Source organism: Loxodonta africana, chromosome 27, assembly GCF_030014295.1.
Source record: "Loxodonta africana isolate mLoxAfr1 chromosome 27, mLoxAfr1.hap2, whole genome shotgun sequence".
In the NCBI taxonomy this organism is placed as follows: domain Eukaryota; kingdom Metazoa; phylum Chordata; class Mammalia; order Proboscidea; family Elephantidae; genus Loxodonta; species Loxodonta africana.
Window position 1 is genome coordinate 36886998 of NC_087368.1, and position 21098 is coordinate 36908095.

General features: G+C 44.7%; 1 protein-coding gene and 1 pseudogene across 5 annotated transcripts in view; both read left to right on the plus strand.

Annotated features, from left to right (window-relative positions):
• The window catches only part of OXSR1 (oxidative stress responsive kinase 1), a 107432-nt gene that overhangs the window by 14788 nt on the left and 71546 nt on the right, over positions 1–21098 (plus strand). Inside the window, exons 1-3 of one of the 5 annotated variants that reach the window (XM_023554831.2) lie at positions 3803–4048; positions 4904–5016; positions 14481–14589. The exons of 1 other annotated variant lie outside the window; for it this stretch is intronic. In XM_023554831.2, coding sequence (XP_023410599.1) covers positions 5002–5016; positions 14481–14589 — 124 coding nt within the window. In that variant the 5' untranslated portion in view covers positions 3803–4048; positions 4904–5001. 3 more of the 5 variants (XM_023554830.2, XM_064277493.1, XM_064277494.1) reach the window with 3 other exon arrangements.
• LOC111752168 (small ribosomal subunit protein eS27-like) lies at positions 6198–12416 on the plus strand (annotated as a pseudogene).

Consider the following 21098-nt stretch of genomic DNA (forward strand, 5'->3'; position numbering starts at 1 on the left):
GTGTGTGAAGATTATTTTATTAAGGGTAGAGGATGGATTGAGGCCTAGGCAGGTTTTTTTCTAAACAACCCACAGACCTCAGATTTTATCAGTTATACATGCGTTCATTTGTATGTGTGTATAGTTCTGTGTAGTTTTATAATGCATTGCCTTGTTAACTACCACCAAACCCAAGATACAGAACTGTCCCATCATCACAAGGCTCCACGGGCCACTCCTTTATAGCCACAACTACCCCCGCTCCCCATATCCCTAACCCCTGGCAACCACTACTCTGTTTTCCATTCTATAATTTTATTATTTGAAAAGTGTTATGTAAATGCAATCATAAAGTATATAACTTTGAGACTGGCGTTTTTCACTCAGCAAAATGCCCTTGAGGTTCATCCAAGTTACTGAGTGCATCATAGTTCTTTTTGTTGCTGTAGTGTTCCACGGTACAGGTGTGTACTATACGTTGTTTGACCATTCTCCTGTTCCAGGTGATTTAGTTTGCTGTTCTTGGCTCTCTGGAATAAAGCTCCTGTAAGCATTCATGTACAAGTTTCTGTATGAACGTAAATTTTCATTTCTCTGGGATAAATACCCAAGAGTGCAGTTGCTGGGTTTTAAGGTTAAGTCCATTTTTAATTTGAAAAGAAATAGCCAGACTTTTCCACTGTGGCTGTACCATTTTACATTCCCCCGGTAGGTAATTCTGAGTGACCCAGCTTCACCACATCCTTGCCGTCATTTGGTTTTGTCACATTTTAAAAAGTTTTTATCCACCCTGATAGGTGTGTGGAGATATCTCCTTGTAGCTTTAATTTGCATTTCTCTAATGATTAATGTTGTTGAGCATTTTTTCATGTCCTCTTAGGTGAAATGTCATGTCTTTTGCCCATTTTGTAGTTGGAGGACTTTTTATAAAATGATTAGTTTTGAGAGTTTTAGTTTATTTTTTTAGCATATCCTAGATACAGTTCTGTCAGATGTTCATCCTCTTTATAGGGTCTTTTGCAAAGCAGACATTTTTAGTTTGATAAGGTCCAGTTTATCAGTTTTTTCTATTAGAGATCTTGCTTTTTGTGTCGTGTCTAAGAACTCTTTGACTAGCCCTAGGTCTCAAGGATTTTCTTCTGTGCTTTTTTGGAAAAGTTTTAGTTTTATGCTTTACGTTTAAGTTTGTGATCTGTTTGTGCAGGGCGTGAGGTTTAGGTTGAGGTTAATTTTTGCCGGTGGATTTCTTAATCGCTTCAGCACCAGCTGTTGTAAAGGCTATCCCTCCTTCCTTGGATTGCTCTTGCACCTTTGTCAAAAATCATTTGAGCATATTTATGTGAACTCATTTCTGGGTTCTGTATTTCATCTGTGTGTCTGTCCCTCTGCCAGTATCATACTGTCTTAATTACTGAAGCAATATAGTAAGCCTTCGTGTCAGGAAGAGTGAACCCTTGGACATTTTTAGTCATGAAAATTGTTTTGGCTCTTTTTGGGTCTTTCCCTTTCCATATAAATTTTAGAATGAGTTTGTCTATGTTCACAGAAACTTTGCCAGGATTCTGCATTAAATCTGTACATTAGTTAGGGGGGTATTGACACCTTTACTATCCAGAGTCTTCTAAACCATGAACATGGTACGCCTATCCAATTATTTAGGTCTTCTTTTTCTTTCATCAGTATTTTGTAATTTTCAGCTTACAGAATCTGTACATGTTTCTGTTAGATTTGTACCTAAGTATTTCTTTCTTTGTCCCCCCCCCACCCCTTGCCGGAGCAATTGTAAATGGTAATTGTTATTTTGTTTTCCACTTGTTTCTTGTTAGAATGTAGAAATGCAGTTGATTTTTGTGTGTTGATCTTGTATCTTGCAACCTTGCAACTCGCTTATTAGTTCTAGGAGTTCTTTTTTTGAGACTCCATGGAGATTTTATATGTACATACAGATAACTGTAAATAGGAGTAGTTGTATTTTTTCCTTTCCAATCTGCATGTCTTTTACTTCTATTTTTTGCTTTATTGCACTGGCTAGGACTTCCAGGACTATATTGGTTAAGAGTGGTGAGAGTAGACGTACTAGGCTTGTTACCAGTCTTAAGTGGAAAACATTCAGTCTTACACCACGAAGTGTGATGTTAGCTGTTGGGTGTTGAATGGTGCTGCGTATTGTCAGATGCTTTATCTGGGTCCATTGATAGGATCATTTGATTTTTCTTCTTTAGCCTGTTGATATGATAGATTATATATATATATATATATATTTTTTTTTTTTCCCTAATACTAAAGCTGCCTTTACATACCTGGAATAAATTCTGCTTGGTAGTGGTGTATTTTTTGCTGGATTCAGTCTGCTAATATTTTGTTAAAGATTTTTTGTGTCTAAGTCCATGAGAAATATTGGTCTGCAGTTTTCCTGTGATATCTTTGATATTTGTATAGGTAATATTCATTTCACATAATGAGTTGGAAAGTGTTCTTTCCTCTTCTATTTCTGGAAAATTTTGTATAAAATGGGTGTCAATGCTTCTTTAAATGTTTGGTAAAATTCTCCAGGAAACCATCTGGGCCTGGGGATTTTTTCAGGAACTCATAGATTACAAATCCAGTTTCTTTAATGGTTGCAGGGCTATTTATGTTACCAATTTTATCTTGGCTGAGTTTTAGTAGTTCGTCACTTTTGAAGAATTCATCTCTCTTTTTCTGTAAATTGTTGAATTATGAGCTGAAGTTGTTCGTAGTATTCCCTTACCCTTGAATTTGAAATGAAATACATGTAACATAAAATTCATTGTTTTAAAATACACAATTTGGTAGTTTTTAGTATATCACAGTGTTTTGCAACCATCCCCACTACCTAATTCCGGAACGTTTTTATCATCCCAAAAATAAATCCCATACTCATTTAGCAGTTACTCCTTATATCCCCCTTCTCCCAGCCCTTTGGCACCCACTGGTGTACTTTCTGTGGGTTTGTCTGCTTGGACACTCCGTATAAATGGAATTGTGCAGTATGTGACCTTCTGTGTGTAGCTTCTCTCACTTAGTGTGTTTTCAGGGTTCATCCCTGTTGTATTAGGGATCAGGTTTTGCTCGTTGGTCATGGCTGCATCTTATGGCTTCCTGAGACTCTCATTTTTTCCAGCCTATTTTATCTTTGTTGTTCACATTGAGTAAAGTATTGCTTTGTCCTCAACTTCACTGATTCTATCCTCTGTTAACTCCACTACTTAGCGTATCCAGCAGTTTCTTTTTATTTCAGTAATTGTATGTTTCAGTTATATAATTTCCATTGGTTTGTTTTTTATAACTTTTATTTCTTTGCTGATATATTCTGTTGTTTCAAGAGAATTGGTAATCGTTTGTCAAAGCATTTTTATGATGGTTGCTTTAAAACTTCTGTTAGGTAGTTCCAGCTTCTGCTTCATCTCGGTGTTGATAGGTTGTCTTTTCTCGTTGAAGTTGTGTTTTTTCTGGTTTTTGGTGTGACTTGTGAATTTTCAGTTGTATCGTGTACATTTTGGATATTCGATTCTTTTATTATGGTAAATATATATGTAACAGAAACATTGGCTATTTCAGCAATTCTTCATATGTACAGTTGGGTTATTAATTGTGTTTGTCATGTTGTTCCACCGTCACCCTTACCTGTTCCCAGGTTTCCCATCGCCCTTCACAGAAATTCACTGTCTACTAAGTGTTGTTTCCTCCCTCCCCGCTCCCTTCCACCCACCCCTGGTAACCACTAGTGAACTTTGTGGTCTCGATGCATATGCCTATTTTAGAAGGAGTCCCTTGATCCTGTTTGAATCCCCTGTTTTAGCAGAAGTCCTGGGTGGTACGAGACATTAACGCGCCTGGCTGCTAACTGAAGGGCTGGAGGTTCCAGTCCACCCAGAGGTGTCTTGGAAGAAAGGCCTGGTGATCTGCTTCCGAAAAACAGCCACTGAAAACCCTGTGGGGCACAGTTCTACCCTGACACACACGGGGTCGCCGTGAGTCGGGGCTGACTTGCAGCGACGGGTCCCCTACCGAGGTTTAATGTGTAGGTCCTCGTTTACTTTGTGAAATGGTAAGTCCTATGACGTTTTAGTTTCAGAACGCTGTTTTCTTCTGCTGTGTTCTTTTGGCGCTGCTGGAGATTCTGCTTGATGTTTACGGGTGCCACTGGGGCGGACTGTTGGGTGTGGGGCCCAGGCTTTGCTGCTGCTTAGGGCAGATCAGCTCCGCGTTGTCCCAGGCGTGTGACAGGGACCTCACTGCCATTGTGGTGGATCTGGCCTGCTGTGTGAGTTGTGGGCTGGAGATCCCACTGATGCTTGATGCCGTGGTAGATTGGGCTCCCTGCTGTCCTGGGTGGGTATTGGGGGTTGTATCTCCTTAGGAGGTCTCCACTAAGAGACCGCTTCCTCAGGCTTTGACTAGAGACAGCAGGCTTTTCCTTATTTGTTGTCGTTGTCTATGCCTGTTGGTGCTTCCTGGTGCCCAGTCCAGGATGTACAGGAGATGGAAGGAAAGCCACGCCCTCCCTGCGGTGCTGTTCCTCAAGCCCTGAGGGCCCTAGTCAGCCTGCCGTCTTTTCTCTGTCTTTCAGAGTCCTTTTATGATTGTCTGTGGAATTATTTCTAGGGTATTCACTTGTACTTAGAGGGGAGGAGCAGGGAAGTGCCAGCCTGTGCCATCGTCCTGGAACCAGAACCCTGACGCTTTGGGTTTTTTTTGTATTGGTATTTATTGGCAAGTCTATGAAATGGTCAAGGCTTTTTCTCTTACTGACATCCTACCCTGTAGGGTGTTTCTCTGCATCTGTTGTTCAGTATAGGAGCAAGAGCAAGATTCCTCTTATGTTTAAATATTGTCGGAAGTAGAAATGTCATATTTTAACCTTTCTATCCATTTATTTATCTATCTGTGTATTTATTTTTAGGGAGTGGAGCAACTGCCGTGGTCCAAGCAGCGTATTGTATTCCTAAGAAGGAGAAAGTGGCAATCAAACGGATAAACCTTGAGAAATGTCAGACTAGCATGGATGAACTCCTGGTACGCACATCTCCTGCTTGTTGTGTGAAGAGATAGCCTCCTGTATATTCCTGTTAGAGTGGGAAATAACTTGAAGTTTTTGATTTGTTTATTTTTAAAGAAAGGACTTGTGATGTCTTCGTTAAGTAATGTTTATTGTAAAATTTATGAAACCCGTAGAAGTGGATAGAAGGAAATTAGTTCTAATTCTGTGACTCTGTGATTAATGTTTGCTATATAAGTATTTTTATATTTTTTCAGTAATGTAATCATATGCTTGCTCTTAGGAGTCTGGGTGCCTCAAGCGGTTTGCGATCGGCTGTTAATCAAAAGGTTGGCGGTTTCAGCCTACCCAGTGGCTCTGCAAAAGAAGAGGCCTCGCAATCTGCTTACATAAAAATTATAGCCAGGAAAGCGCTATGGAGTAGTTATACCCTGTAACATGTGGGGTTACCACAAGCCGGGGTCTGACTTGAGGCAGCTGACAACAACGTACTTGCTCTTTTCACTGAACAGTTTACCATAGAAATCTTTATGTATCTGTAAATAGGGTCAGTATTGTTTTCAATGAATGTGTAGTAGTCCATCGAATAGGTAGACCACAGTTTACTTAACCTGTTCTCTGATAGTAGATGATTTACCTTGTTTCCTCTTCTTTTTGCTGTTACTAGCAATGCTTTGCTTAACTTCTCTGTTTCTTTAAAATAATACCATGTAATTGTGATTCCTGGGTCAAATGGAATATCCTTTTTAAAAGGCTTTTGGCCTCCTAGAAATATGGTACCAATGTGCGTTCTGACCATTAATGCAAGATGAGAGATAGAGTAACCCTGGCCGCATTGACTTCTCAAAAAGCTAGAGGAAGAAATAGGAGAGGGAGGTCCCAAGGATCGATAGCTACAAGAGATGCTCTCTGGCATTAAAATTCACACAGTTACTGTCTTGTGCTTCCTTTAGGCACTGTGACCCCCAGATAGTTTTAAGTATGTAGTAAGTGCTCAGAGAGGGAAATGAGGTGATTTTTCAGATCATTTAGCTTTTTAATCCTCAGATTCTTTGGCTTAAAATGGAAACAATAATTCCCGTGTTACCTACCTCATGAGGTGTTTCTTGAGGATCAGATGACACAGTACTTGAAAACTATAAACTTCTGTATAAATATGAACTAATATTTTAATTTTATTAACTAATTTCTTAAGATCATGTACAGCTACTGCAAAAAGGACAGACATTAATACTTGGATTACCTGACAGTCCAGAAGCTTTTTTGCTGTCCCAGATGGGATTTAATTTTTGGTATAGTCTCTACTGAGTATTAGAGAATAATTGAGTGGAAGAAAAAGTGATAACAAAATTATATTTTGAACTTGTAGGAGGTGAGACAGATGTATTTCTTTAGTAGTTGGTGATGCATAAGCAGAAGCCAGAGAAGTGAGGTGTTGGAGTGACCTCGAGCAGTCCCTGGTGAGAGAACTTGCACTCGGAAGAAGATGCTGATTGAAATCCTATCTGAGACCTTTCCGGTGTTGATGACCGACCTCCACATGCAAGCGTGCATCTCACAAAGGCCCTTCATCCCTCTCCAGAAGAAGAGAAGAGGAAACACAAGAAGAGGCGCCTGGTGCAGAGCCCTAGTTCCTACTTCAGGGGTGTAGATGCCCAGGATGCTATGAAATCGCCACGGTCTTAGCCGTGCACAAACAGTAGTTCTGTGTGCTGGCTGCTCCACGACCGTCTGCCAGCCTACAGGAGGAAAAGGGACGCCTCCAGAAGGACGTTCCCTCAGACGAAAGCAGCACTAAAAGTGCCCTGAATCAAGATGATTGGGAAACCATCCCAATAAACACATTTTGAATTAAGAAAATAAATAAATAAAAGGAAACCGTATTTGATGATCTTGGATTTACTGATGCCAGCAATACCTTGGAGCATCATTTGGACGTTTGAACTTCAGCGATGATAAGAGACGTCTGTTAATTGTAAACTAATTTTGTTAAAGAAAAAAAATTGCATATTAAAACTGGAATTTGAAAAGCCCGTTATGAATATCTGTCATTTCTCAGTTATTTTATATAATCCATAGGGCAGAGTAAAGATGAATGTAGGTCTTTCTGGTTTCTACTTTGTGACTAAAGAAACAGGCTCAGAGTTTAAGTAACTTGGCCAAGTTCATATGATGATGATGATAGCAATCATCTTTTCAACACTAGGCATTTCGGTGCACTTTAAACCAGGGCTTCGGACTGGTTCTTCCTGGTTCAGTCATGGCTGAGGAGGTGAAACTAGAGCAGGCCTGAATTTTGGTGAACTGGAACAGGAAAAATTATGGATCAAAGCCCTGCTAGAAACCTGACCTCCCTCTTAGAAAACAAAGGTAGCGTACACACTGCATAGCAACCACACCTCTTGCCTGTTGGATTTTGAGCAGAGTCAGAAACAGCAGTGCCCTGCTCGGAGATGGCGGCCGACGGGGCCACTTTGAATGTGTGTCACTCTGAATAATCCTATCTCACGTATCACCCTTCTGAAAGGACTCATTGCGCCTCTTCTGAGTCTCCCATTCCAGGGCTTAGATCAGTAATTTTTATGTATGTACCTAGGAGTGGAATTGCTGGGTAAACATGATAGTTCTATGTTTTTTTTTGAGGAACCGCCAAATTATTACCCGAAGTGACTATTTTTCATTCCCACCAACAATGTGTTAGGGCTCCAATTTCTTCCCTTCCCTGCCAACACTTGTTATTGCCTGTCTTTTATTATAGCTGTTCTAGTGAATTAATTCCTAACAGTTAGTAGGGTGACTCACAGGAGTCAGAGATCAGAGGCAAAAAGACTAGTTAGTAGGCCTTGCTGTGGGCCACATCAGTGGCTTTAAGACTCTTTTGATGGTGACTCTTGGTAAAAAATATCATAGCCCAGTATATACATATGTATGTTCATAAGTATTAATGTAACTGAAAACGCCATTTTCATAAAACCATTCATGTGGGATATATTCTGATTTTCTATCTTTTTTTTTTTTTTTTAAATGTGGCACACTAAATTTATTCATGATCCATTAATGTTTGCGACCTGTTAGGATTGAATTGTGTCCCCCCCAAATACATGTTGTAAATTCTAACCCCTGTAACTTTGGTGGAGCCCTGGCGATACAGTAGTTAAGAGCTTGGCTGCTCACCAGAAGGTTGCCAGTTCAAATCCACCAGCCACTCCTTGGAAACCCTGAGGGGCAGTTCTACTCTGTCCTGTAGTGTCGCAATGGGTCGGAATTGTCTCTTTGGCAACCAGTTTTTATACCTGTGGCTGGAGCCCTGGTGACACAGTGGTTAAGAACTTGGCTGCTAACCAAAAAATGTCCACAGTTTGAATCTACCAGCTGCTCCTTGAAAACCTTGTGGGGCAGTTCTGCCCTGTCCTGTGGAGTTGCTATGTGTTAGAATTCACTCGATTGCAATGGTTTTTTTTTTTTTTTTTTTTTTTTTGGTATACGTGTGGTTATAAGGGGCCCTGGTGGTCCAGTGGCTAAAGTGCTTTGCTGCTAACCAAAAGGTTGGTGTTTCAAACCCACCAGCTGCTTCACAGGAGAAGGATGTGGCAATCTGCTTCTGTAAAGATTTACAGCCTGGGAACCCGATGGGGCAGTTCTACTTTGTCCTGTGGGGTCGCTGTGAGTTGGCTTCTGTAAAGATTTACAGCCTGGGAGCCCGATGGGGCAATTCTGCTTTGTCCTGTAGGGTCGCTATGAGTTGGCTTCTGTAAAGATTTACAGCCTTGGAACCCCGTGGGGCAGTTCTACTTTGTCCTGTAGGGTCGCTGTGAGTTGGCTTCTGTAAAGATTTACAGCCTTGGAACCCTGTGGGGCAGCTCTACTTTGTCCTGTAGGGTCGCTGTGAGTTGGCTTCTGTAAAGATTTACAGCCTTGGAACCCCATGGGGCAATTCTGCTTTGCCCTGTAGGGTCGCCATGAGTTGGCTTCTGTAAAGATTTACAGCCTTGGAACCCCGTGGGGCAGTTCTGCCTTGTCCTGTGGGGTCACTATGAGTTGGCTTCTGTAAAGATTTACAGCCTTGGAACCCCGTGGGGCAGTTCTGCTTTGTCCTGTGAGGTCACTATGAGTTGGCTTCTGTAAAGATTTACAGCCTTGGAACCCCGTGGGGCAGTTCTACTTTGTCCTGTAGGGTCGCTATGGGCTGGAATCAACTTGAAGGCCGTGGGTTTACTTGTGGTTAAGGAGCCTGATGACTCAGTGTTTAGGCGCTTAGCTGCCAACCAAAAGGTGAGCGGCTCAAACCTATTAGTGGATCTGCAAGAGAAAAGACCTGGCAATCTGTTCCCATAAAGGTTACAGCCTAGGAAACTATATAGGGCAGATCTACTCTGTTCTGTAGGGCTGCTCTGAGTTGGAATCAGCTTGATCCGCACACAACAACGTACCTGTGGTATCCCATTTGGGGTGAGTTTTCTTCGTTATATCATTGAGGCAGTATTAGTGTTGTTGTTAGGTGCTCTCAGTTGGTTCCAGCCACAGCGACCCTATGTACATCAGAATGAAACACTGCCAACCCCTGCGCCATCCTTACATCATTGCTAGGCTTGAGTCCATTGTTGCAACAGCTGTGTCCATCCATCTAATTGAGGGTCTTCATCTTTTTCGCTGACGTTGTACTTTACCAAGCATGATGTCCTTCTCCAGGGACGGATCCCTCCTGATACCATGTGCAAAGTACATGAGACAGAGTCTCATCATCCTTGCTTTCTGGCTGTACTTCCAGGACTGATTAGCTCGTTCTTCTGGCCGTCCATGGTATATGCAGTATTCCTCACCAACACTGTAATTCAAAGGCATCAATTCTTCTTCAGTCTTCCTTACTCATTGTCCAGCTTTCGCATACATATGAGGCGATTGAAAATACCTTGGCTTGGGTTAGGCGCACCTTAGTCCTCAAAGTGACATCTTTGCTTTTTCACACTTTAAAGAGGCCTTTTGCAGCAGATTTGTCCAATGCAATGCATCATTTGATTTCTTGACCTGCTGCTTCCAGAGTTATTTATTGTGGATTCCAGTAAAACGAAATCCCTGGCGACTTCAGTCTTTTTCCGTTTATCATGGTGTTGCTTATTGGTCCAGTTGTGAGATTTTTTGTTTTCCTTGTGTTGAGGTATAATCCATACTGAAGGCTGTAGTTTTTGATCTTTATCAGTAAGTGCTTTAAGTCCTCTTTGCTTCCAGCAAGCAAGGTTGTGTCATCCCCATATTACAGGTTGTTAGTGGGTCTTCTGTAAACCCGATGGCCATGTTCTTCAAATAGTCCAGTTCTTGGATTATTGACTCATCGTACAGATTGAATAAGTATGATAAAAGGATACAGCCCTGACATACATCTTTCCTGATTTTAAACCACGCAGAATCCCCTGGTTCTGTTCGAATGACCGTCTCTTGATCTGTGCACAAGTTCCTCATGAGCACAGTTAAGTGTCCTGGAATTCCCATTCTTTGCAGTGTAATCCATCATTTGTTACGATTCACACAGTGGAACGAATGCCTTCGCACTGGTGAATAAAGCACAGGTAAACATACTTGTGGTATTCTCTGCTTTCGGCCAAGATCCATCTACCTGACGTCAGCAGTGATACTCTCCATTTACATCCCCTTCAGAATCGGGCCTGAATTTCTGGTAGTCCCCTGTCGATGCACTGCTGTAGCCATTTTGAATTACCTTCAGCAAAACTGTATTTTCATGTGATGTTAGTGATATTGTCCAGTAATTCCATCATTCTGTTGGACCACCTTTCTGTGGAATGGGCACAAATATCGATGTCTTCCTGTTGGTTGGCCAGGTGGCTGTCTTCCAAATCTCTTGGCATAGACAAAAGACGAAGATGAAGAAATAAAGATTTTTACCAATTTCTGCAGTCTGAAGTTGATCAAACACACCGTCAAGATGCGTTGCTAATTACTGGCGATTGGAATGAGAAGGTTGGAAACAGGACTGGTAGTTGGAAAACATGGCCTCAGTGTTAGAAACAATGCTGGAGATCGCATGATACAATTTTGTAAGACCAGCGACTTCTTGATTGCAAATACCCTTTTTTGAGAACATAAATGGCAGCTATATACACGGACCTTGCCAGATGGAATACACAGGAATCAAATCGGTGGAAAGAGATGATGGAGAAGCTCATATCATTTGTCAGAAGACGGCCAGGGGCCAACTGCTGAATAGACCATCAGTTGTTCATGTGCAAGTTCAAGTTGAAGCCGAGGAAGATTAAAACAAGTCCACGAGAACCAAAGTTTGCCCTTGAGTATTGTCATGGATTGAATTATGTCCCTTGAAAAATGTATGTATCGGTTGGGCTGGGCCGTGATTCCCGGTATTGGATGATTTTCCTGTGTGTTGTAAATCCTGCCTCTGTGATGTTAATGAGGGAGGACGGGCAGCGGTTGTGTTAGTGTGACAGGGCTCAGTCTACAAGACTGGATTGTGTCTTGAAGCAGTCTCTTGAGATATAAAGGAAAGAAGAGAGCTGAGAGACAGGGGGACCTCATACCACCACGAAAAAGAGGCACCCAGAGGAAAGTGCATCGTCTGGACCAGGCGTCCCTGCGCAGAGAAGGCCCTAGTCCAGGGGAGGATTGAGGAGAAGGCCAGCAGAGAGAGGAAGCCTTCCCCTGGAGCTGACGCCCTGAATTCGGACTTTTAGCCTATTTTACTATGAAGAAATAAATTTCTCTCTGTTAAAGCCATCCACTTGTGGTATTTCTGTTACAGCAGCACTAGATGACTAAGACAGGTATATCCCACCTGAATTTAGAGACCATCTCAAGAATAGATTTGATGTATTGAATGCTAATGACCACAGACCAGATGAGTTGTGGGATGACGTTAAGGACATCATACATGAAGAAAGCAGAAACAAAATGAAACAAAAAAGCTGCGTTGCTGTTGACTCTTGACTCACAGCAGCCCTTAGGACAGAGTAGAGCTGCCCTGTGGGGTTCCCAAGGACCAGCTGTGGATCGAAGTGCTGACCTTTGGTTAGCAGCAGAGCTCTTTACTCCGTCACCGGGGCTCCATTAAAAAGACAGGAAAGAAAGAAAAGACCAAAATGGATTTCAGAAGAGACTCTGAAACTTGCTCTTGAACAGAGAGCATCTACAGTGAATGGAAGAAATGATGAAGTAAAGGAGCTGAACAGAAGATTTCAAACGATGGGTCTAGAAGGCAAAGTATTAAAAGGACGTGCAAAGACCTGGAGTCTTTAGTTTTAGTTAGAAAACTAAAAAGGAGGAACATGTTTGGCATTTCTCATTCTGAAAGAACTGAAGAAAAGAAGCCTTGAGTCTCAGTATTGAAGAATTCTATGGGAAAATGTTGAATGGTGCAGAAAGCATCAAAAAAAAAAAAAAAAAGATGAAAGGAATATACAGAACTGCTGTACTAAAAAGAATTGGTTGATGTTCAGCCATTTCAGGAGGTAGCATATAATCAAGAACCAATGGTACTGAAGGAAGAAGGCCAAGTTGCACTGCAGGCATTGGGGAAAAACAAGGCTCCAGGAGTTGACAGAATACCAACTGAGATGTTTCAGCATACTGATGCAATGCTGAAAGTATGGGTCTTAAGTCAATATTTTGAGATGTAAAAGAGCAGATTAATAAAGCAAACAAGCAAGGACAGATGAAGGGAAAGATACATGTCATGTGACTGCCAAGGAACCTAGGAGTACAAGCTGAAAAGAGGCAGGGACCTTCCCCCAGGGTGGACAGGGAGAGCGAAAGTACACACACGTACACGCACACAGCTCTCTGTAGACCAGGCGCCCTGAATTGGCACTTCTAGCCCTCGAACTGCCGTAATTGTTCTGCGTTCGGCTGAGCCAAATCTAGTTCCCCATTAAAGTTCTCTGCAAAGTCTTCTTTGATCACCCTTGCCTGCCTTACTGTTTTTTTCTCTGAGTTTTTATGGCGTTTAGTATCTTTACTTTCATTTGGCACATGTTTACTGTCTTATAAATTCCCTCTTATGTGTACATATCTTATCTCTTCAAATCCTGTGTAGCTATGTCAATGGTCAGGTGCTTACTTTAGTTCCTGCTTCCTTTTCCTTCACATTTACTTAGCCTTTAGTGCAGATTACTGTGCAGGTGACTTCGGGACTTTCAGAGATGCAAATGACAAGGTCCTTGCCACAAAAGAAGTTAACTTAGAGAAGACTAGGGAAGGAAAGCTAGCATTTATTTAGTGCTTATGAATCTAGGATTATGGAAAAATTTCACACAGTTGATCTTTTTGAACAAGTACACCCTCTGAGGGCATAGGACAAATACGTGAATAAGTAAAAAGCTGTATAAAGTGCTGTAGGATTTCATTCATTCAACAGATATTTATTGAATTGTACTGTGTGTCAGGTACCATCATTGCCAGGAATATAGAGTCTTAGCCCTCACTGGGATTACAGTTTTGTCGGGGCTGCAGAAAATTAAATATGCAGTTACAATAGAGTATAATAAGTTCCACAGTGGTTATGAATCCACTTTTAAGTACTTCTGCTCTCTGTCTAGTGGGAAAGACAGCCAAAAGACACAATGTACTGTCCAGTATGTTATGTGGGATGGGAGGAGATACACAGGGTGCCTGGAAGCCAAGATAAGGGGCACCTAACTCACCTTGGGGAGCTGGAAGCAAATGATACTTAGGCTGAGATTGGAAGAAAGAATAGGAGTTACCTAGGCAAGGCTGATGGGGAAAGTATATTTGAAGCAGAGGGAACCCAATGTCCAGGGTCACGTGAAGTTTACTATGGCTGGATCATGGGACTGGCTCCTGGGGTAGGTTCAGCTGAGAGGGAAGGAATGAGACCAGTGAGATAAGCAGGGCCCGAATCACACCAAATCTAACTTAAATTCATCAGCTGAGGTAGTGGCTTAGGCTTTTGGCTCAGGTTTCTGGTCTGGATTTCGTTCAAGACCTTGGTTGAATCATTTGAGCCTGTATTTCAGTGTGTCTCTCTTTAGAGTGAGAATTGTTAATCATATCACAGCAATGTGATAAACTAATAATATTTTGTTGCAGGTACAGATTTTCCAAAAACAAGCAAACAAAAACGTTGAAAAACACCTGCTGTTTATTAACCTTTAAAACCAGCTTTCCCAAGATGGCTCTTCAGAAGTACCTTGAAGTAAAAATAAGGTCCCAGTGGAGACCTCTTGTGGTGCTGTGCCAGGGTGATTAAATAGTGCATGTTTCTAGTTTCAAAGATTACTAGTGCAGTGAGTGAAGGAGGGACATCACAATGTGCTGAGGGAAACCGACTGTTGTTGTTTTTCTTTTTGACTTAACTATTCCTGAAGAGGTCAGGGCCACAGAGATCCCAGGAAGGCTGTGACACAGTATTGAGATTCCAGATCTGCATTTGCTAACTTGTAATGTTTGTTTAGGCTTGCGTATTGTGAGTCACCATGCTTTCTCCTTTTCTTTGTAGAAGGAAATTCAAGCCATGAGTCAGTGCAATCACCCCAATATCGTGTCTTACTATACATCTTTCGTGGTAAAAGATGAGCTCTGGCTAGTCATGAAGCTGCTGAGTGGAGGTGAGTAGGGTACGACGAAACATTAATGTCCGTGGCCTGAAAAGCACATAAGTGTTTTTTATCCTGGTTTAGTCTTCATGAATATTTACATTTGAGAAGATACTGTGATTATAGTATCTGCTGAAGATGCTGGGAGTCCCTGGGTGGTACAGATGGCTAATGTGCTCGGCTGCTGACTGAAAGATTGGAGGTTCGAATCTACCCAGAGATGCCTTGAAAGAATGGCCTGGCAGTTTACTTCCAAAAAACCAGCCAATGAAGAAAATTCTGTGGGGCACGTTTCAACTCTGACGCACATGGGGGTCGTCGTGAGTTGGGGTTGACTTGATGGCCAGTGGTTACTGGTTAAAGATGCTAGTATATGACCTGAGACAGGTTCCACACATGGTGTTTAGTTGTCTTGCCTCTTCATCTCTCTTAATCCAGGATGGCTGCCTTCCCCTTCCTCCCTTCCGTGACAATAGGCTTGTTGAAGGGTCTGGTTCAGTTAACTTTTAGAATGTCTCACATTATGGATTATCTGGTTATTTGCTTTTTGTGGTATTTAACTTGGTTCTATTTTCCTGTTTCTTACAAATCGAAAATTAGATCTTGATTAGATTCAAGTTAAAAAAGTTTTGGACAGAATACCTTGTAGGCGATGCTGTGTACTCCAGTTGTATCACCTCTGGAAACCTCTGCTGCCTGATCGTATCTTGAATAGTGATGTTAACTTGGATTGCTTAACATTATGGCAGCCAGACCTGTCCTTGGAAACTTTAATTTTCAGCTCGCAAGCAGTTTGTGAGATGGTATTTTGCGCTGCACTGTGTGAGTTCCCCACGAGATGGTATTTTGCGCTGCGCTGTGTGAGTTCCCCACGAGATGGTATTTTGCGCTGCACTGTATCTGAGTTCCCCATGAGATGGTATTTTGCGCTGCACTGTATCCGAGTTCCCCACGAGATGGTATTTTGCGCTGCGCTGTATCCGAGTTCCCCACGAGATGGTATTTTGCGCTCCACTGTATCTGAGTTCCCCACGAGATGGTATTTTGCGCCGCACTGTGTGAGTTCCCCACGAGATGGTATTTTGCGCTGCACTGTATCTGAGTTCCCCATGAGATGGTATTTTGCGCTGCGCTGTGTGAGTTCCCCACGAGATGGTATTTTGCGCTGCGCTGTATCTGAGTTCCCCACGAGATGGTATTTTGCGCTGCGCTGTATCTGAGTTCCCCACGAGATGGTATTTTGCGCTGCGCTGTGTGAGTTCCCCACGAGATGGTATTTTGCGCTGCGCTGTGTGAGTTCCCCACGAGATGGTATTTTGCGCTGCGCTGTGTGAGTTCCCCACGAGATGGTATTTTGCGCTGCGCTGTATCTGAGTTCCCCACGAGATGGTATTTTGCGCTGCACTGTATCTGAGTTCCCCACGAGATGGTATTTTGCGCTGCGCTGTGTGAGTTCCCCACGAGATGGTATTTTGCGCTGCAGTGTGTGAGTTCCCCACGAGATGGTATTTTGCGCTGCGCTGTGTGAGTTCCCCACGAGATGGTATTTTGCGCTGCGCTGTGTGAGTTCCCCACGAGATGGTATTTTGCGCTGCGCTGTATCTGAGTTCCCCACGAGATGGTATTTTGCGCTGCGTTGTATCTGAGTTCCCCACGAGATGGTATTTTGCGCTGCGCTGTACCTGAGTTCCCCACGAGATGGTATTTTGCGCTGCGCTGTATCTGAGTTCCCCACGAGATGGTATTTTGCGCTGCGCTGTATCTGAGTTCCCCACGAGATGGTATTTTGCGCTGCGCTGTGTGAGTTCCCCACGAGATGGTATTTTGCGCTGCGCTGTATCTGAGTTCCCCACGAGATGGTATTTTGCGCTGCGCTGTATCTGAGTTCCCCACGAGATGGTATTTTGCGCTGCGCTGTGTGAGTTCCCCACGAGATGGTATTTTGCGCTGCGCTGTATCTGAGTTCCCCACGAGATGGTATTTTGCGCTGCTCTGTGTGAGTTCCCCACGAGATGGTATTTTGCGCTGCGCTGTGTGAGTTCCCCACGAGATGGTATTTTGCGCTGCGCTGTGTGAGTTCCCCACGAGATGGTATTTTGCGCTGCACTGTGTGAGTTCCCCACGCGATGGTATTTTGCGCTGCGCTGTATCTGAGTTTCCCACGAGATGGTATTTTGCGCTGCGCTGTATCTGAGTTCCCCACGAGATGGTATTTTGCGCTGCACTGTATCTGAGTTCCCCACGAGATGGTATTTTGCGCTGCGCTGTGTGAGTTCCCCACGAGATGGTATTTTGCGCTGCGCTGTGTGAGTTCCCCACGAGATGGTATTTTGCGCTGCACTGTGTGAGTTCCCCACGAGATGGTATTTTGCGCTGCGCTGTATCTGAGTTCCCCACGAGATGGTATTTTGCGCTGCGCTGTATCTGAGTTCCCCACGAGATGGTATTTTGCGCTGCGCTGTGTGAGTTCCCCACGAGATGGTATTTTGCGCTGCGCTGTATCTGAGTTCCCCACGAGATGGTATTTTGCGCTGCGCTGTGTGAGTTCCCCACGAGATGGTATTTTGCGCTGCGCTGTATCTGAGTTCCCCACGAGATGGTATTTTGCGCTGCTCTGTGTGAGTTCCCCACGAGATGGTATTTTGCGCTGCGCTGTGTGAGTTCCCCACGAGATGGTATTTTGCGCTGCGCTGTGTGAGTTCCCCACGAGATGGTATTTTGCGCTGCACTGTGTGAGTTCCCCACGCGATGGTATTTTGCGCTGCGCTGTATCTGAGTTTCCCACGAGATGGTATTTTGCGCTGCGCTGTATCTGAGTTCCCCACGAGATGGTATTTTGCGCTGCACTGTATCTGAGTTCCCCACGAGATGGTATTTTGCGCTGCGCTGTGTGAGTTCCCCACGAGATGGTATTTTGCGCTGCGCTGTGTGAGTTCCCCACGAGATGGTATTTTGCGCTGCACTGTGTGAGTTCCCCACGAGATGGTATTTTGCGCTGCGCTGTATCTGAGTTCCCCACGAGATGGTATTTTGCGCTGCGCTGTGTGAGTTCCCCACGAGATGGTATTTTGCGCTGCGCTGTGTGAGTTCCCCACGAGATGGTATTTTGCGCTGCACTGTGTGAGTTCCCCACGAGATGGTATTTTGCGCTGCGCTGTATCTGAGTTCCCCACGAGATGGTATTTTGCGCTGCGCTGTATCTGAGTTCCCCACGAGATGGTATTTTGCGCTGCGCTGTGTGAGTTCCCCACGAGATGGTATTTTGCGCTGCACTGTATCTGAGTTCCCCACGAGATGGTATTTTGCGCTGCACTGTGTGAGTTCCCCACGAGATGGTATTTTGCGCTGCGCTGTATCTGAGTTCCCCATGAGATGGTATTTTGCGCTGCGCTGTATCTTAGTTCCCCACGAGATGGTATTTTGCGCTGCACTGTGTGAGTTCCCCACGAGATGGTATTTTGCGCTGCGCTGTATCTGAGTTCCCCACGAGATGGTATTTTGCGCTGCGCTGTATCTTAGTTCCCCACGAGATGGTATTTTGCGCTGCGCTGTGTGAGTTCCCCACGAGATGGTATTTTGCGCTGCGCTGTATCTTAGTTCCCCATGAGATGGTATTTTGCGCTGCGCTGTATCTTAGTTCCCCACGAGATGGTATTTTGCGCTGCGCTGTGTGAGTTCCCCACGAGATGGTATTTTGCGCTGCACTGTGTGAGTTCCCCACGAGATGGTATTTTGCGCTGCGCTGTGTGAGTTCCCCACGAGATGGTATTTTGCGCTGCAGTGTATCTGAGTTCCCCACGAGATGGTATTTTGCGCTGCACTGTGTGAGTTCCCCACGAGATGGTATTTTGCGCTGCGCTGTATCTGAGTTCCCCATGAGATGGTATTTTGCGCTGCGCTGTATCTTAGTTCCCCACGAGATGGTATTTTGCGCTGCACTGTATCTGAGTTCCCCACGAGATGGTATTTTGCGCTGCGCTGTGTGAGTTCCCCACGAGATGGTATTTTGCGCTGCGCTGTATCTGAGTTCCCCACGAGATGGTATTTTGCGCTGCGCTGTATCTTAGTTCCCCACGAGATGGTATTTTGCGCTGCGCTGTGTGAGTTCCCCACGAGATGGTATTTTGCGCTGCACTGTGTGAGTTCCCCACGAGATGGTATTTTGCGCTGCGCTGTGTGAGTTCCCCACGAGATGGTATTTTGCGCTGCGCTGTATCTGAGTTCCCCACGAGATGGTATTTTGCGCTGCGCTGTATCTGAGTTCCCCACGAGATGGTATTTTGCGCTGCGCTGTATCTTAGTTCCCCACGAGATGGTATTTTGCGCTGCGCTGTGTGAGTTCCCCACGAGATGGTATTTTGCGCTGCACTGTGTGAGTTCCCCACGAGATGGTATTTTGCGCTGCGCTGTGTGAGTTCCCCACGAGATGGTATTTTGCGCTGCGCTGTATCTTAGTTCCCCACGAGATGGTATTTTGCGCTGCACTGTGTGAGTTCCCCACGAGATGGTATTTTGCGCTGCACTGTGTGAGTTCCCCACGAGATGGTATTTTGCGCTGCGCTGTATCTTAGTTCCCCACGAGATGGTATTTTGCGCTGCACTGTGTGAGTTCCCCACGAGATGGTATTTTGCGCTGCGCTGTATCTGAGTTCCCCACGAGATGGTATTTTGCGCTGCACTGTGTGAGTTCCCCACGAGATGGTATTTTGCGCTGCACTGTGTGAGTTCCCCACGAGATGGTATTTTGCGCTGCGCTGTATCTTAGTTCCCCACGAGATGGTATTTTGCGCTGCACTGTGTGAGTTCCCCACGAGATGGTATTTTGCGCTGCACTGTGTGAGTTCCCCACGAGATGGTATTTTGCGCTGCGCTGTATCTGAGTTCCCCACGAGATGGTATTTTACGCTGCGCTGTATCTGAGTTCCCCACGAGATGGTATTTTGCGCTGCACTGTGTGAGTTCCCCACGAGATGGTATTTTGCGCTGCGCTGTGTGAGTTCCCCACGAGATGGTATTTTGCGCTGCGCTGTATCTGAGTTCCCCACGAGATGGTATTTTGCGCTGCGCTGTATCTGAGTTCCCCACGAGATGGTATTTTGCGCTGCACTGTATCTGAGTTCCCCACGAGATGGTATTTTGCGCTGCGCTGTGTGAGTTCCCCACGAGATGGTATTTTGCGCTGCGCTGTGTGAGTTCCCCACGAGATGGTATTTTGCGCTGCGCTGTATCTGAGTTCCCCACGAGATGGTATTTTGCGCTGCAGTGTATCTGAGTTCCCCACGAGATGGTATTTTGCGCTGCATTGTGTGAGTTCCCCACGAGATGGTATTTTGCGCTGCGCTGTATCTGAGTTCCCCACGAGATGGTATTTTGCGCTGCACTGTATCTGAGTTCCCCACGAGATGGTATTTTGCGCTGCGCTGTGTGAGTTCCCCACGAGATGGTATTTTGCGCTGCGCTGTATCTGAGTTCCCCACGAGATGGTATTTTGCGCTGCGCTGTATCTGAGTTCCCCACGAGATGGTATTTTGCGCTGCACTGTATCTGAGTTCCCCACGAGATGGTATTTTGCGCTGCGCTGTGTGAGTTCCCCACGAGATGGTATTTTGCGCTGCGCTTTGTGAGTTCCCCACGAGATGGTATTTTGCGCTGCAGTGTATCTGAGTTCCCCACGAGATGGTATTTTGCGCTGCAGTGTATCTGAGTTCCCCACGAGATGGTATTTTGCGCTGCACTGTGTGAGTTCCCCACGAGATGGTATTTTGCGCTGCGCTGTGTGAGTTCCCCACGAGATGGTATTTTGCGCTGCACTGTATCTGAGTTCCCCACGAGATGGTATTTTGCGCTGCACTGTATCTGAGTTCCCCACGAGATGGTATTTTGCGCTGCAGTGTATCTGAGTTCCCCACGAGATGGTATTTTGCGCTGCAGTGTATCTGAGTTCCCCACGAGATGGTATTTTGCGCTGCACTGTGTGAGTTCCCCACGAGATGGTATTTTGCGCTGCGCTGTGTGAGTTCCCCACGAGATGGTATTTTGCGCTGCACTGTATCTGAGTTCCCCACGAGATGGTATTTTGCGCTGCACTGTGTGAGTTCCCCACGAGATGGTATTTTGCGCTGCACTGTATCTGAGTTCCCCACGAGATGGTATTTTGCGCTGCGCTGTATCTGAGTTCCCCACGAGATGGTATTTTGCGCTGCGCTGTATCTGAGTTCCCCACGAGATGGTATTTTGCGCTGCACTGTATCTGAGTTCCCCACGAGATGGTATTTTGCGCTGCGCTGTGTGAGTTCCCCACGAGATGGTATTTTGCGCTGCGCTTTGTGAGTTCCCCACGAGATGGTATTTTGCGCTGCAGTGTATCTGAGTTCCCCACGAGATGGTATTTTGCGCTGCAGTGTATCTGAGTTCCCCACGAGATGGTATTTTGCGCTGCACTGTGTGAGTTCCCCACGAGATGGTATTTTGCGCTGCGCTGTGTGAGTTCCCCACGAGATGGTATTTTGCGCTGCACTGTA